This window comes from Oncorhynchus keta, chromosome 35, assembly GCF_023373465.1.
Source record: "Oncorhynchus keta strain PuntledgeMale-10-30-2019 chromosome 35, Oket_V2, whole genome shotgun sequence".
Taxonomy (NCBI): domain Eukaryota; kingdom Metazoa; phylum Chordata; class Actinopteri; order Salmoniformes; family Salmonidae; genus Oncorhynchus; species Oncorhynchus keta.
The window spans coordinates 34,386,302-34,401,964 of NC_068455.1; the positions used below are offsets into that span (position 1 = coordinate 34,386,302).

Here is a 15,663-nt window from a genome sequence, read left to right on the forward strand (position 1 = left end):
TTTTCAATTTAAATGTGTGACTTTGGGTTATTGTAACTCCACTTTTTCAATTTAAATGTGTAACTTTGGCCAAAATATTCTCTCTTGTCCTTAAAACTTAGGCGTTTTGGGCCCCTTCACACTAAAGCGGGCTCCTGCTATAATGACCACGTTGTCAAACCCAGATGTCGCTGTAGGGATCTGTGGTGGGTAGTTGTGACCGTACACCCGCCGCTCTCCCTTTTACACCTCATGCACTGTTTTTTTTCTATTCCAAGTTTGACCCTATCTATTTCCTCTGCGCACTGCACTGTCTATAAAGTGACCATGCTTTTCCCACGCAGTCTCTTTCCCCGGCCACAAAACAACCGTGAGTGTCTAACTCACCGTTCTTTAACAACTTTTAAAAAAACAAAAAAATATAAAAAATACAAAATATAAAATCTTAAAAATAAATAGGCCTTCCGTAATATACAAAATAAAAATACGTCGCTAAATTGTGTTAACAGGAGGCCTCGGGCTTAACCCGACGTTTAAGACAATTATATTTATCAGGAGAATACGCCGAGATTCCATTCTGTTTTTAGCTGTCACTTTTCCTTGTCAGCGAGTCTTGAAACTTCGATCTGAACACAAGTCGCATTCTGAGTGTTTTTACTCACAGATTCGGCCCCGGGGAACATTTCTTATCAACAATTCCCGTGATTATAGCGCGAAGGAAGAATTCATACATTTTGTGCACTCCGAGAAATGAACACAGAGACTACAGGGAGTTATCCAATGGCTTCTCTCTATGTTGGCGATCTGCACCCTGATATCACGGAGGCTATGCTGTATGAGAAATTCAGCCCAGCAGGACCGGTGTTGTCTATTCGAGTATGTCGTGATATGATCACCCGACGCTCTCTGGGTTATGCCTATGTGAATTTCTCGCAACCCACCGACGGTAAGCAATCAAGCATGCCTCCAAGATAACGGCGTAAAGGGTTGCTTGGATGTTGGATTTATTTGAGCATGTCAACAGTCAGTTCAGAGCATTCGTCCTATAGAGAATACAATGTAAAGTACATCTTGATTTTTATTGAGTGTAAATCAGTTGTGATGTGATTTCCGGTTAAAGGTATCTACAGCATTCACACCTGTCTAGCACTCAGTGGTTACCTCCAGACGACATAATAGAAACATACCGCGCTACACAGGCAATCTAAGAGGTGTAGGCTAAGCCCCAATGTTGCATGTAACGGAATGAATGAAAACCTATAATGGGAGAGAATGTTTTCCACACAACTTGCACTGAACCATGCCTGGCACTGTGAATCAGACAACTAATGCATGCAGTATGGACTTTTTACCCTTCATGGACTAACTCTGGTGTGTGGAGAAGCACAACATTTGGAATATCTGTTGACCCATATAGCAATAATGGTGGCCCACTTCAATGTGTCATTGTTTGAGGATTGACCAGGATATGCTCCAGGACTCCTGTTTTCACATGTACAAGACTCCTGCTTTGGATATGTTGTAACCAGCCTACTGTCTGTGTTGTGCCTCTAACTTTGAACGGATGGCTGCAGCTTTGCTCCAGAGTCCTGCTCCACAGTACCTAACCCAAAGTGACCCATTTCTGCTCCTATTTAAAGGGCCATAAGGGAACCGTTCTGTAGTGAAATTAATTCCCAATACCTTCCCTGCTGCCTTACAGAGAGAGGAAGAAACGGCCCAGCTGAACAGTAAGGCCACGTTCCCAATGATTAGAGGTTGCACGCACCAACCAATGGTTGCGTACCACTTTATTGACTGTGCTCTCGGGCAACAGAGTGCTAAAACATATGTGGTTTGCTGATACCTAAAATACCTATCCAGGCATTGTAAGATCTGGCATGAGTCAGAAATGTCTAAGCAGGAGAACACGACCTAACTTGCATTTCCCTGCTTTCTGGGGATCATGTGATGTCCTCTGATCTGAGGAGAATAAGTCTGAATAGATTTGCTTCTGCGAATACAATTCTGCTGAAACTTTTCATGTGGATTCAACACCCTTTTCTGGTTGGTTTTCTTGAGTAATTGTTGAAGTGTGTCATTCTCAACACCTCCATGTTCTCTCCTCTACATGTTGATCTGTGATGTTTTGCTCGGGTCGTAGTGGCTTACAATGTACGTGCTTGCAGGGTACACTGGAGGAATTTCCAACATTTGTATCCAAGCCCCTGCTCCTATTGTAAGAAGTCTGAACGTTTAACACAGACTTGCACTCTGAATTACCACTCGATTCAACAATCACTCATCTTTTAATTGTCCAAAGTAGTGCTTTTATGTGCAGTAGAATCATGTATTTGTTAGGGGGTGTGACCTGACACGATTGAGCTGTAGCATATGGGGTGTGTTCTATGACAGTGTGTCTGCCAACTTGTTGAGCAGTGTGGACCTATGGGGCTGTTTTCCATTTCACACCTGCCACCAGATATCTGACTTAGTGTAGCTAGAGAACTCTGTCGTCACAATATAACCTGAAGGTTGTACTTTTATGACAATACACAATCAATATAACATGTCAGGAAGTAAAAGTGTAGTACAACTACCACAGATGTAGGTCTACAACTACAACCACATATTTGAGGGGAGTAGTGTTCCTTCGTGTGACTAAACTAGCTTTGGCTGACCGTCTCCACTTGGGTTTCAGCATGTCACAGCTGCATTTGTAAATAGTTACAAGACCTGGGGTTGCTCATCTGAACATTCTTGTTGAATGTGTCTCCCTCCATCAATGGAAGAGAATGAATAAACTCACTCCACACCAGCACATACCTCTCAGGACCCCTCTCTAAATATAGTCGCTCTCTCAGGCAGTCCAAATGTTGCCTGCCTATAATATCTAAAAAGTTTTAGTCTTCATACAAGGGTAATGTTTGACAATTAATTAGGGCTATCAGCCTCGCCTAGAATGAACTATCCAGTTTTCAGCTGTATGACTAAATACATTTACAGTATAATATCTTCAAACTGACCAGTGAAGTTCACTTGTTGTGTGTGTCACATTCACTTTACCTCTTATTTGATTTCATCATGTTTATCTCTGCTATTCATCCATTGAGCAATCTCAGCTCCACATGGTGCTCAGGGTCTTTCATCAAGCATGGCCATGGGAACCTTCGAGAACTAGACAGACAGGGTGACCGTCACTCACCTTCTCTGAGCTGGTTTGTGTGAAGTACAATTGCACAGCAAACTGCTGATGCCAGCAGACGCAAGGGAGCTCCGTTTTGTTTAACAGACATTTTTAGCTCTAAAGCCCGGGTGTGTGTTGCTGTGGAGTGACAGGAACAAAGGGGAGCTCTCTGGTTGGCATGTGTACCCAGATGGACATGAGAGAGGGGGCAGGAAAATGAGAACTGGCACAACAGAAATCATGATAGGCAGATCTGGAAACGTAAATCAAAGTTACACACACTGACATAGGTAGTATGAACCATAAAAAATAATGCAATGGCTGGCGTTTATTGGAGAACCCATAAGAGAATGTAAAGTTTAAGAGCCATTTGCCTCACTGAATTATATCTGTACATGCACTATATGTCTGCCATTGTATCTATTCATTATGAGGGTGAATCAACTATTATGTCTTGTGGCACTTCTGGTCCCATTTGTCTGTGTGTTAGCGCCATGTGCTCCTGCCTAGCCAACTGCCCCCTAACAGCTGCTCAGTGTGGTGGCAGGCGGAGGTCAGACTCCATAGCCACATGGTGTAGTAGTTCGGACAATCCAGTAGTAGCATGGTTTCTTAAGTGTGCAATAAACTAGGGCCAGTAGTTTTTCCTGACCACATGACTTGACCAGGAGTAACTCCTGGTCCTATCCATCACGACACAATGTGGTAGTGTGAATGATTTGGGAGATGTACGTATGGTGTAGCATGCAGCGTGGTGCGGTGTGCATGATTTGAAGTGAGCACTATATAGCATAAACAACATGGTGTTTGGTGGTGTACACAGTGGCTGATATGTTTTTGGCTCCATGATGTAAGTTAACACTCTGACCTCTCCCCACTAGCCGAGAGAGCCCTGGACACCATGAACTTTGATGTGGTGAAAGGGAAGCCAATCAGAATCATGTGGTCACAGAGAGACCCCTCACTCAGGAAGTCTGGGGTGGGCAACGTGTTCATCAAGAACCTGGACAAGACCATCGACAACAAGGCCCTCTATGACACCTTCTCTGCCTTTGGGAACATTCTGTCTTGCAAAGTAAGATTGCAGTGTTTCAGACCATAGACATCTGATATGACCATAGACTTGTGTACTTAAAAAAAAAGAGCATCAACTTGTCTCTCAAACAGGTTGTAGGTGATGAGAATGGATCCAAGGGATACGCGTTTGTGCACTTTGAGACGCAGGACGCAGCCGACCGCGCCATTGAAAAGATGAACGGCATGCTTCTGAACGACCGCAAGGTGTGAGTGTCTGATCAACGAAGAGCGGGTGGGGAGGTGTGGGGAAGGGGCTGAACTGGAGTTACATCATTGTGTAGAAAGTGGACAGTTTAGATCAATCAAGGTCAGCTAGGATATTGATGAGGATTGTACATGGTTGGAGTCTGAAGTAGGCCTATACTGTGACACGGCAAAAGGGTGAGGTTAGCAGAGGAACAGCAACCTGTTGATCAGGGATCGGCAACTGGAGGCCCGCAGATCTATCTTATTTTGTGGCCCCCGCCCCCATCACAGTTGCCCATCCCTGCTGTAGATGCATATAACAAGCCTCTTTCTCACACTCAGTCCCCATACACCCTGTCTTTCTGTGTGATTTGCGTGAATTACACAACTAACAGTGAATGTTTTTTGCAGTGCTTACAGGGAAATGTGCCTTTAAACCTATACAACAACCCATTTCGACTCTCTGTGGTCACCTCACTCCATGTGTCAGCTGAGCATCCTTCTGTCTGTACGTTTGTCCACCCGTCCACCTGCCTGTCGTGTGTGTGTGTGTGTGTGTGTAACCACGCTTGTGTGTTTTAGTGATGGAGCGAATGCAGGAATGCAATACTGGAGCCAGATTGGGAGAGGTCTGCATAACAAGGTACAGTCTGAGTAGAAAAATATGATCTATCAACCTAGTTTGGTCCTCAGCTTTCCTTTTTATGGACCTCTGTCCCTCCATGTCTCAAGTCTTGGACCAGGAAACGTCATTGTGTCTGGTGTGTTCTGGGTGTATAGCATGAATGCTCAGTTTGCCTGATTGTGGTGCCATAAACAGTGCAAGAAGTGAGTTCAATGTTGTTCCTGAGAGGTCCTTGACTGACTCACTGTGCTGCTGTTCTATACAAAGTGCTTCCTTCCATTTAATAGTCTGGGACTCCTCAATGTCAGTGCTGTGAAAACAACCTGCTTGCAGCCTGAAAACATGAATCTCAGAGGGAAAATATAAGAGATGGATCACAGTCCCTTTCTCCCTGCTGCTCAGGACCGTTTTACAAGAGTTGTCATTGCTCTTTCGTGGTGTTTAGGTTCGTTGGACGTTTCAAGTCTCGGAAGGAGAGGGAGGCAGAACTCGGGGCCAAAGCAAAGGAGTTCACCAACGTCTACATCAAGAACTTTGGAGACGACATGAACGATGACAAGCTAAAGGAAATGTTTGACCAATACGGTAAGCTGTGACTGAAACATACACAGTTGGCTTATTAGTGGAGACGTTTTTGTTTATCACATATTTGTCTTGCAATCTTTTCAAGGAAACTAGACATGCACTTGCATTTCTCAAAACGCATATAGCGGAGTCCCATTTGTTCTCGTTTTCCTCCTGCAGGTAGAATTCTCAGTGTGAAGGTTATGACCGACCCTAGTGGCAAATCTCGAGGCTTTGGCTTTGTGAGTTACGAGAAACACGAGGATGCTAACAAGGTACTATTACACCCTCATAACAACAGTCATGTCAATACAAGTCAGCAGGCTTTCGTGGTTGGTGTAAAAAGACTAAGTGAGACAATCGTACGAATAATCACATTGTGTTAACTTATGGATTAACGGCATATAGACTGGCTGTAACAAATAGATCTCTACTCAGGCATGTGAGGAGATGAACGGCCAAGAGTTCAATGGGAAGACTGTGTTTGTGGGACGTGCTCAGAAGAAGATTGAACGGCAGGGGGAGCTGAAGAGGAAGTTTGAGATGCTGAAACAGGAGAGGATCAGCCGTTACCAGGTCAACTAGCATGTCACTCTCCTCTGGCACCACTATGTCTAATAGAACACTGATTATAACTAAATGCTATTAATCAACCTGACATCTTGTTTCATAGTACCCATCCATTAAGGGAACAAGCCAGGCTGAGTATGTATGTTTGTGGTCATGACACTGTTTTTCTGGTTTCAGGGTGTTAACCTTTACATTAAGAACTTGGACGACACCATTGACGACGAGAAACTGCGCAAAGAATTCACCCCATTCGGGTCCATCACCAGTGCCAAAGTGAGAGAGTGCAGCAGAAGCCAAAACAGTGCACCACAATTACTATTTTCAGTTGTGTATTTGAAGTGTGTTATCCAGATATAACACGGCTTCTCTTGCTGCAGGTGATGCTGGAGGAGGGGCGTTCCAAGGGCTTTGGGTTTGTCTGCTTCTCCTCTCCTGAGGAGGCCACCAAGGCTGTGACTGAGATGAACGGACGCATTGTGGGCTCCAAGCCCCTCTACGTGGCCTTGGCTCAGCGCAAAGAAGAGCGCAAGGCCCACCTCACTAACCAGTACATGCAGCGCATCACTGGCATGAGGGCCATGCCTGCCAACGCCATCATCAACCAGTTCCAGCCCGCCAGCGGATACTTCATGCCTGCAGTGCCTCAGGTTAGTGAGGGAGGGAGGGTTAAAATGGGTTTGGGAGAAAGTTAAGTGGGATTTACTGAAAATGCCCTTCAAAAAGCCATGTCAAGGTTCTGACAGTTGATATGATAAATACTGCTGTGCAAATGCCAGTAAGATAATTGGCACTGTAACAAGTGAGTCAGTTGTTGTTTACAGGATGTAGAACTTTAATTTTGTGCAACATTATTGCATACATGGTTACACTTCTGTCATTAACTGTGTGTGTGTGTGTCCCAGGGCCAAAACAGGACCACCTACTATGCACCCAATCAGCTGACCCAGATGAGGCCCAACCCCCGCTGGCAGCAGCAGGGTGGCAGAGGCCAAGGTGAGGGTTAGAGATGACATCATACATAATAACTAAATGTATCATGGGCTATATATCTAGGCTATATATACAGGCTATATTTATTAAATTACTATATGTCCTAGTGACATTATGTTGACTTGAACTGCTGTCCAATAGTAACACTGCCACCCCCCTCTTCTCTCTCTAGGTGGTTTCCAGGGGATGCCCAACTCCCTGCGCCAGCCTGGTCCACGTGCCAACCTGAGACACCTGGCTCCCAGCGCCCAGGGCCCACGAGGCATGGGGCCTGCTGGAGCTCAGAGAGTTGGTAAGACTGGATTGCCTCAGTATATCTGATAGCCACTGACTATAATTTACATGGTGGAAATATTACCTCATCAAGCTTGATATACTGGCTCATCATACATCCTTATGTGTCATCCCTACCATTAGGAGGTGCTGGCCAGGCTATGGGTCCTCGTCCCTCCATGGGAGTCCCTGCCCCTCGTTCCATGCCACCCTACAAGTACGCCACCAGCATACGCAATACTAACCCCCAAGTGGTGCAGCCCATCGCCTTACAGCAGGTAAATCTCACCAACATCCATCTTTAGCATAGTTAATGCTGTGTCCTTCATCCCTCATCTCTTCTGTCCCTCAAATCTCTATTTTCCCTTCCACTATTTTTCTGTTCCATCACTCCCTTGTTTTAACCACTTTCTTCCCTGTCTTCCTCCTCTCAGGCTCAGCCAGCTGTACATGTGCAGGGTCAGGAGCCTCTCACATCCTCCATGCTGGCTTCTGCACCCCCCCAGGAGCAGAAGCAGATGCTGGGTGAGTGCTGGAACAGATTGGTGGCGTGTCATATTGGTCCTTGGAAGTTCAATGCCAAATTCTAGAATCTAGAGTCTAGAACCTTTGGAGGGATTTTGAACATCATTGCAATAAGGTGCAATTATATTGTAACATTTGAAACCGTGAAAGCCAATCTTAACCCTCCCTGTCTCTTGTCTCTCTCTCTCAGGGGAGCGCCTGTTCCCCCTGATCCAGGCCATGCACCCCAGCTTGGCAGGGAAGATCACTGGGATGCTGCTTGAGATTGACAACTCTGAGCTGCTGCACATGCTGGAGTCCCACGAATCCCTGCGCTCCAAGGTACCAGGAACAGGATAATATCAGATCATAAAAATGGATCTAGGGTCATATAGTGTTGGCTAAGGCTCTAATTGTTTCTCCTATTTCTCTGCGTGTTTGTGCAGGTGGAGGAAGCTGTTGCCGTTCTGCAGGCCCACCAGGCAAAGAAGGATGCCACACAAAAAGTGGGAGTCATCCCTACAACCACTGCTGCCTCTACTTCCTAATGTGTAAGACCGCTTACTAAATGTTTGTTAGATTAGTTTTGTTAATAGATGAGAAAATGTGAGTTATGATATCACCGAAGCATGAGCTTTTGCCCTAGCACTGATAATGGTGTCTACTCAAACTTTTTGGCAACATACATTAATGGTGTATAGATTTGCAAACTTAATCCATTGCTTTTGATTAGTTCAATTGTAGTGGGTTCATATTTCTTATCCAATGCTTTTTGTGTCTCCCCCCCCCCTCCAGGACACAATCAACTGAGAAAAAGATGAGGAGAGATCACTACATTGGCTCCAAATGACTGGGTCATCTCTACAAAATCCTATGCAAAAATAAATAAAAACAAGGTTGAAAAAAATAGAAAAAATCTTTTAAAAACATACTTAAATATTTTTTAAAGAGATTACAGTACTTAATTTGTCTAGTTTAAAAAAAAAAGTTCTGTAATACATTTTAACTTTACCAAAAGCAAAACTTCCAACTAAATAAGGCCCTTGATTTTGTGGCCAGGACAGACCCCTTTTCTCTGAAAATTTGCTTTGCTCTTATTCTTTGTTTGAAAGTTTTGTTTTATGATTTGATTTGGACAATTGGATTCCTCCGTCCCATCATGTTATCATGGGTGGTGTGGTATATGGTATTCTCAATAAAGGGATGAATATCAAATTTACAATGTTTGTTTTTCTTTTCCACAATAGTTTGCATACTGCCATAGCCCCACAGTAGGCCTGTTCACACTGCACATTACCCCAGGGCTAAATCTTAGGTTAACCAATGCTTGTTTGAACCGGATAAGCTAGTCCAGGGACTCTTAACCTACGAATAATGCAGTGTAAAAATGCCTAGTGTGTACACATTTCATTGCTCAAGTGAAGCATTGAATAAAGATTAGATTATTGGTTATTGATCAAATTATTCATTCATTTCACAACCAAAAAGCGAATTAATGTTACATGAATAACACTAGCTACCTTCGCAGGAACTGAGGACCATAAAAAAAAAATAGGTTTGGGGAATTGAGAAGTAAGACATCTATAACAACTAGCCAGCAACAGTGATTGAAAAAAAAGGTACTATAATGTATTTTGAGTTGAGCTGTAAGATTTCAGCTTTTGGAGAGTCCCACTGGTTAAGATTGAGCGATAATCTTTAAATGGAGAAGACAGGTGGCGCCGGAGCTCAAACATGAATCACCAGAGAGGTGGGCTTTGGTTGGAACGCACCAATCACGAGCCTTGTTGGGTTCAAGGGTTAAAGGTTACAAGATGGCGGCGACCAAACGAGTGCTGTATGTTGGTGAGTTGGCTACTCTTTTGCAATAGTTTTTGTACGTAGTTACTGTGTAGTTGAAATAAACATATCTTAGTAATCTCCTGGCAATTAAGCTACACATTATTTACGTGTAAAGTGGACCAGTCTGTGAATAAGCTGGCTAGATAGTTAGCTAGTTGCAGGCAGCAAGTGTGTATAACGTTAGCAATTTAACGTCTATCAAGCTGTTGGTTGTTGTAATGCCCCATTCGTGATATTATATGAACACCTTTAGTTATAAAAGCTTGAAAGAGCGTTTTATCTGATTTGAATCAACTCATAGTAAACTAACTTGATTGTGTGTGCCTGTTGTGTTGACAGGTGGTCTCACAGAAGAGGTGGACGAAAAAGTGCTGCACGCGGCATTCATTCCGTTCGGGGATGTCACAGACATTCAGATTCCAATAGACTATGAAACAGGTCTGAATAAACGGCTTTACCATTCAAATTTGGCATAAAAAAACAGCTGAATCAGTAAATAGAAAGTAATCTATCCGTCCTGTCTACTTAGCCGGAACAAACTGCTACTGTTTGTAGATGAAACCCTTAAGTTTAGAGCAGACGTTAACGTCTCATGTTATTGTTTATTTTGCAGAGAAGCACAGAGGATTCGCCTTCATTGAATTTGAATTGGCAGAGGTAAGTTTAATGAAAACCTCAATGTGGGTATACAAAATTATGCTGGAGATGCTAGCTAGTTACCACTGTGAGGTCATTCCACAGGTTTCGCATGGATCGCGGTATGCTTTAAAAATTATTTTACATACATTTAGGGTCATTTCACATAAATATCATATCGTACAGTATTGTGATTTTTAGACATGGTTAACAACGTCCACATTCATGTTTTCAGATGATTTATTATGTATTTTGATGACCACATTATTGCCGTTTAGTGAAAATTGATTTGATCACTGCTGTGTTTTGTAGAATTCTAGCATTGTGCCCGTTTGTCGCGTCACCTAACATCCTAATCTAGGTTATGGTGGATGGTCAATAGTCATCATGGTGATTGTGTTGTACTGGTTTGTCTTTCATCCCCCTCTTCATCTTCCACAGGATGCTGCAGCTGCTATTGATAACATGGTGAGTGTTTGCTTCCCACTAACAAATTGGTTTAACTAACAGTGATTTGCATTATCCCTTGTTTTGATAGTATGTACTCTGAGACAGTGACTCACATGTTTAAAAGCTGTGGTATTGGACAATTCTCATTGATGCATGTTTTCCCTCTGTTTTATTGACAGAATGAGTCAGAGTTGTTTGGAAGAACCATCCGGGTCAACATTGCCAAACCTATGAGGATCAAAGAGGGCTCTTCTCGTCCAGGTGAGTGATATGCGTTAGTCTCTCTATAAAGACTTTAAACTGTCCCATGGCTCTTAGATGTGGTAAGACCTCTAACTGTATACCATTTCCTCAGTTTGGTCGGATGATGATTGGCTGAAGAAGTTCTCGGGAACGACTGTCGAAGACGCTGAGGTTACGGAGTCCACTGGAGAATCAGCCAAATCAACAACAGCAGATGTAAGTTGACTGTGTGTTGCTGCCTGTCTCTGTGAGTGTAGTACATTGCATAGTATCATATTATGATCTAAAAGCCTGACACGATAATATATTATCACTGATTGCAGGGCGAGCCCCCAGCCAAGAAGGGCAGAACGAACCCCCAGGTTTACATGGACATCAAGATTGGCAACAAGCCAGCGGGGAGACTGCGCTTTCTGCTCCGAGCAGACATTGTTCCTATGACAGCAGGTATCTATGCTCCTCCTTGTTATAAAGTACCAGGGACATTTCTGAAAGTAGAACACTTAATCATTAGACTTCAGGGATTATTTAGGGATATTCAAATAAAATTGTATTTGTCACCCTGTATACAATAATAGTTTCACATGATTTTTGAATTACCACATCTCTGTACCCCACACATACAATTATCTGTAAGGTCCCTCAGTAGAGCAGTGAATTTCAAACACAGATTAACTACAAAGACCAGGGAGATTTTACAATGCCACACAAAGGGCACCTATTGGTAGATGGGTAAAAATTAAAAAGCAGACATTGAATATCCCTTTGAGCATGGTAAAGTTATTACACTTTGCTGGTGAATCAATACACCCACTCACTACAAAGATACAGGCGTCCTTCCTAACTCTGTTGCCGGAGAGGAGGGACACCGCTCAGGGATTTCACCATGAGGCCAATGGTAACTTTAAAACAGTTACAGTTTAATGGCTGTGATAGAACTGAGGATGGATCAGAGTTGTAGTTACTCCACAATCTTAACTTAATTGACTTAATTGACAATCTTAACTTAACTTTCCTTTCCACCAGACACTGAGATTAATTCACCTTTCAGCAGGACAATAACCTAAAACAAACAAAGGCCAAATCTACACTGGGGTTGCTAACCAGGAAGAAAGTGAATGTTCCTAAGTGGCTGAGTTACAGTTTTGACTTAAGTCTACTTGAAAATCTATGCTAAGACCTAAAAATCATTGTCTAGCAATTGTCAACTAATTTGAATAGAATAATGGGAAAATGTTACACAATCCAAGTGTAGAAAGCTCTTAGACTGCCAAAGTTGCCTTTACAATGTATTGACTCAGGGGTGTGAATACTTATGTGAATTAGATATCTGTGTTTCAAAAATTCTGTAAGCACTTTCACTTTGTCATTATGGGAAACATTTTGAATGCAGGCTATAACAACATTGTGGAATAGGTCAAGGGGTATGAATACATTATGAAGGCAGGGTGAAGTGACTGGGTACCAGGACGTATCAAATCAGAGCTCAAATGTAAAGCAGGAAACATGCAGCTAGTCTGAAGTACTGTATGCTTGTTAAATAGGAGCATCCCCTAAAATCTCCAACCCTCTTGACCCTGATATCTCCTATAGAAAACTTCCGCTGCTTGTGCACACATGAGAAAGGCTTTGGCTACAAAGGCAGCAGTTTCCACCGCGTCATCCCTCAGTTCATGTGTCAGGGAGGAGACTTCACCAACCACAATGGTACTGGGGGCAAGTCTATCTACGGGCGCAAGTTTGACGATGAGAACTTTGTCCTCAAACACACTGCTGCAGGTGAGGTGCAGGTCTAAATGGCTGTCTGTGAATTAATGTGTAGAGTGGTGAGGAAGTGCACGAGAGGCATTGCCATACGCAGATTTGGTTGAATATGGTTTCTGATCACAAAGCTCTCTTCTTATGTGTAATAGGTCAGCTCTCAATGGCTAACTCTGGAGCAAACAGCAACGGCTCTCAGTTCTTCATCACCTGTGATAAAACGGATTGGCTGGATAACAAACATGTGGTGTTTGGAGAGTTGATGGAGGGTATAGAGGTGGTCAAAGCCATGGAGGTAAGTGGAGGAGAGGGACATGCATGGAGGTGGTGAAGGGGAAGAATGGTCCTATAGGTGGTTACAGACTGTGAAGAAGTTGGGTACTAAGACTGTCATGTTGTTTTCTGTCCCCACAGGCAGAAGGAACGAAAGAAGGCAAGCCCAAGCAAAAAGTGATCATTTCAGACTGTGGAGAGTATGTTTGAGTTGAAGTACAGAAGTGACTGTTGTATGTTTGTGTAGCTCTGTGTGACTGAATGTTTGAGAAAAATGAGCAGTGTCAGACTGCAGAATTGTTAAAATGGCAAATGTTGTATCATGTACTGCAGTTGCCCATGACTCATCTGCTGTACATGGATTGTTCCTGTTGGTTCCACCTTCTCTGTGATGTAAATATTGCAAACACTTTTTTATAATGAATATGAACAGCTTCTGTGTCAATTTCACATTTTCCAGATGTAAAATGAAACGTTTTGTTGTTAGTACAGTATTGTGAAATACATCTACTCACTATAAAATTGACCTGTTTTAGATTAGAATGATTTTGGTCATGTATTTTCTCTGCTATTTTTTGAAATAAAATGTCTGAAATGAAAGCAGCTCCAGTCCAAATTATACTGAACTAAAATAAGCGCAACATGTAAATTGTTTCATGAGCTGAAATAAAAGATCCCAGAAATGTACCATTTGCACAAAAAGCTTATTTTTCTCCTTTAGTGCACAAATTTGTTTTACATCCCTGTTAGTGAGCATTTCTTATTTGCCAAGATAATCCATCCACCTGACAGGTGTGAGATATCAACAAGCTGATTAAACAGCATGATCATTACACAGGTGCACCTTGTGGACAATAAAAGGCCACTCTAAATTGTGTAGTTTAGTCACAACAATGCCACATGTCAAGTTGAGGGAGCATGCAATTGGCATGCTTGACTGTATGAATGTCCACCAGAGCTGTTGCCAGAGAATTGACTGTTCATTTCTTTACCATAAGCCGCCTCCAATGCCATTTTAGAGAATTTGGGAGTACGTCAGACCAGCCTTACAACTGCAGACCATGTGTAACTATGCCAGCCCAGGACCTCCACATCTGGCTTCTTCACCTGCGGGATCGTCTGAGACCAGACAGCTGATGAATCTCTGGGTTTGCACAACTGAATAATTTCTGAATAATTTCTGCACAAACTATCAAAAACCATCTCGGGGGAAGCTCATCTGCATGCTCGTAGTCCTCACCAACCTGACTGCGGTTCGGAGTCGTAACCGACTTCAGTGTGCAAATACTCACCTTTGGCCGCTGGAGAAGTGTCCTCTTCACGGATGAACCCCGGTTTCAACTGTACCTGGCAGATGGCAGACCGCATGAATGGTGTGGTGTGGACGAACGGTTTGCTGATGTCAACGTTGCGAACAGAGTGCCCCATGGTGTCTGGGGGGTTATGGTATGGGCAGGCATAAACTACAGACAACGAAGACAATTGCATTTTATCGATGGCAACTTGAATGCACAGAGATACCATGACGAGATCCCGAGGCCCATTATCGTGCCATTCATCTGCCACCATCACCTCATATTTCAGCATGAGGCAAATGGTGGTCACAGCACTTGTTTTCTGATCTACGCTCCTACTTTTTCTAATGTACACTATACAAAAGTATGTGGAAACAAGTTAAAATTAGTGGATTTGGCTATTTCAGCCACACCCGTTGCTGACAGATGTATCGAATTGAGCACACCGCCATGCAATCTTCATAGACAAACATTGGCAGTAGAACGTCTCAGTGACTTTCAATGTGGCACTGTCATAGGATACCACCTTTCCAACAAGTCAGTAAGTCAAATTTTTGCTCTGCTGGAGCTGCCGCAGGGAAAACTGTACGTGCTGTTATTGTGAAGTGGAAAAGTCTAGGAGCAACAAAGCTCAGCCGCAAAGTGGTAGGCCACACAAGCTCACAAAACGGGACCGCCGAGTGCTGAAGCTTCTACCGCGTAAAAATGCAACACTCACTACTGAGTTCCAAACTGCCTCTGGAACTGCTTCTGGAAGCAATGTCAGCACAAGAACTGTTCGTTGGGAGCTTCATGAAATGGGTTTCCATGGCCCAGCAGCCGCACACAAGCCTAAGATCACCATGTGCAATGCCAAGTGTCGGGTGGAGTGGCGTAACGCTCGCCGCCATTGGACTCAGGAGCAGTGGAAACGTTCTCTGGAGTGTTGAATTAAGTTTCACAATCTGGCAGTCTGACAGACGAATCTGGGTTTGGCGGATGCCAGGAGAACGCTACCTGCCCCAATGCATAGTGCCAACTGTAAAGTTTGGTGGAGGAGGAATAATGGTCTGGGGCTGTTTTTCATGGTTCGGACTAGGCCCCTTAGTTCCAGTGAAGGGAAATCTTAACGATACAGCATACAATTACATTTTCGACCCCTCAAACTCAACTCTGGACCTCAAAGACAGTTCCACTGCATTTTTTCATTGTACCCCTCTAATCAGGGACTGACTTACACCAGGTGTGTG

At 43.5% G+C, this 15,663-nt stretch overlaps 2 protein-coding genes across 2 annotated transcripts; both read left to right on the plus strand.

Annotated features, from left to right (window-relative positions):
• Nucleotides 1–313: 313 nt before the first annotated feature.
• Nucleotides 314–9,156, plus strand: LOC118368415 (polyadenylate-binding protein 4-like). The gene is made up of 15 exons (XM_035752485.2): nucleotides 314–925; nucleotides 4,027–4,220; nucleotides 4,313–4,428; nucleotides 5,479–5,618; nucleotides 5,778–5,872; nucleotides 6,036–6,173; nucleotides 6,345–6,440; nucleotides 6,545–6,814; nucleotides 7,070–7,160; nucleotides 7,330–7,449; nucleotides 7,575–7,708; nucleotides 7,865–7,955; nucleotides 8,146–8,276; nucleotides 8,381–8,485; nucleotides 8,730–9,156. Exons 1-14 carry the CDS (start codon nucleotides 730–732, stop codon nucleotides 8,480–8,482), a joined length of 1,914 nt encoding a protein of 637 aa, XP_035608378.1. The 5' UTR covers nucleotides 314–729; the 3' UTR covers nucleotides 8,483–8,485; nucleotides 8,730–9,156.
• Nucleotides 9,157–9,644: 488 nt separating this feature from the next.
• LOC118368416 (peptidyl-prolyl cis-trans isomerase E) lies at nucleotides 9,645–13,826 on the plus strand. Its single transcript, XM_035752486.1, has 10 exons — nucleotides 9,645–9,779; nucleotides 10,116–10,214; nucleotides 10,390–10,433; nucleotides 10,854–10,880; nucleotides 11,042–11,123; nucleotides 11,218–11,321; nucleotides 11,429–11,552; nucleotides 12,699–12,884; nucleotides 13,019–13,161; nucleotides 13,281–13,826. The coding sequence occupies exons 1-10, from the start codon at nucleotides 9,749–9,751 to the stop codon at nucleotides 13,347–13,349; spliced, it is 909 nt and encodes a 302-aa protein (XP_035608379.1). The 5' UTR covers nucleotides 9,645–9,748; the 3' UTR covers nucleotides 13,350–13,826.
• The last annotated feature ends 1,837 nt before the right edge of the window (nucleotides 13,827–15,663 follow it).

Excerpts from the sequence above, each read along its gene's own strand:
- LOC118368415 (XM_035752485.2), top strand. The coding sequence starts at position 730 with ATGAACACAGAGACTACAGGGAGTTATCCAATGGCTTCTCTCTATGTT. Across the intron at positions 4,429-5,478 it reads CTTCTGAACGACCGCAAGGT|GTTCGTTGGACGTTTCAAGT; the intron begins GTGAGTGTCTGA and ends CGTGGTGTTTAG. Across the intron at positions 5,619-5,777 it reads GGAAATGTTTGACCAATACG|GTAGAATTCTCAGTGTGAAG; the intron begins GTAAGCTGTGAC and ends TTCCTCCTGCAG.
- LOC118368416 (XM_035752486.1), top strand. The coding sequence starts at position 9,749 with ATGGCGGCGACCAAACGAGTGCTGTATGTTG. Across the intron at positions 10,215-10,389 it reads TCCAATAGACTATGAAACAG|AGAAGCACAGAGGATTCGCC; the intron begins GTCTGAATAAAC and ends TTTATTTTGCAG. Across the intron at positions 10,881-11,041 it reads CAGCTGCTATTGATAACATG|AATGAGTCAGAGTTGTTTGG; the intron begins GTGAGTGTTTGC and ends TTTTATTGACAG.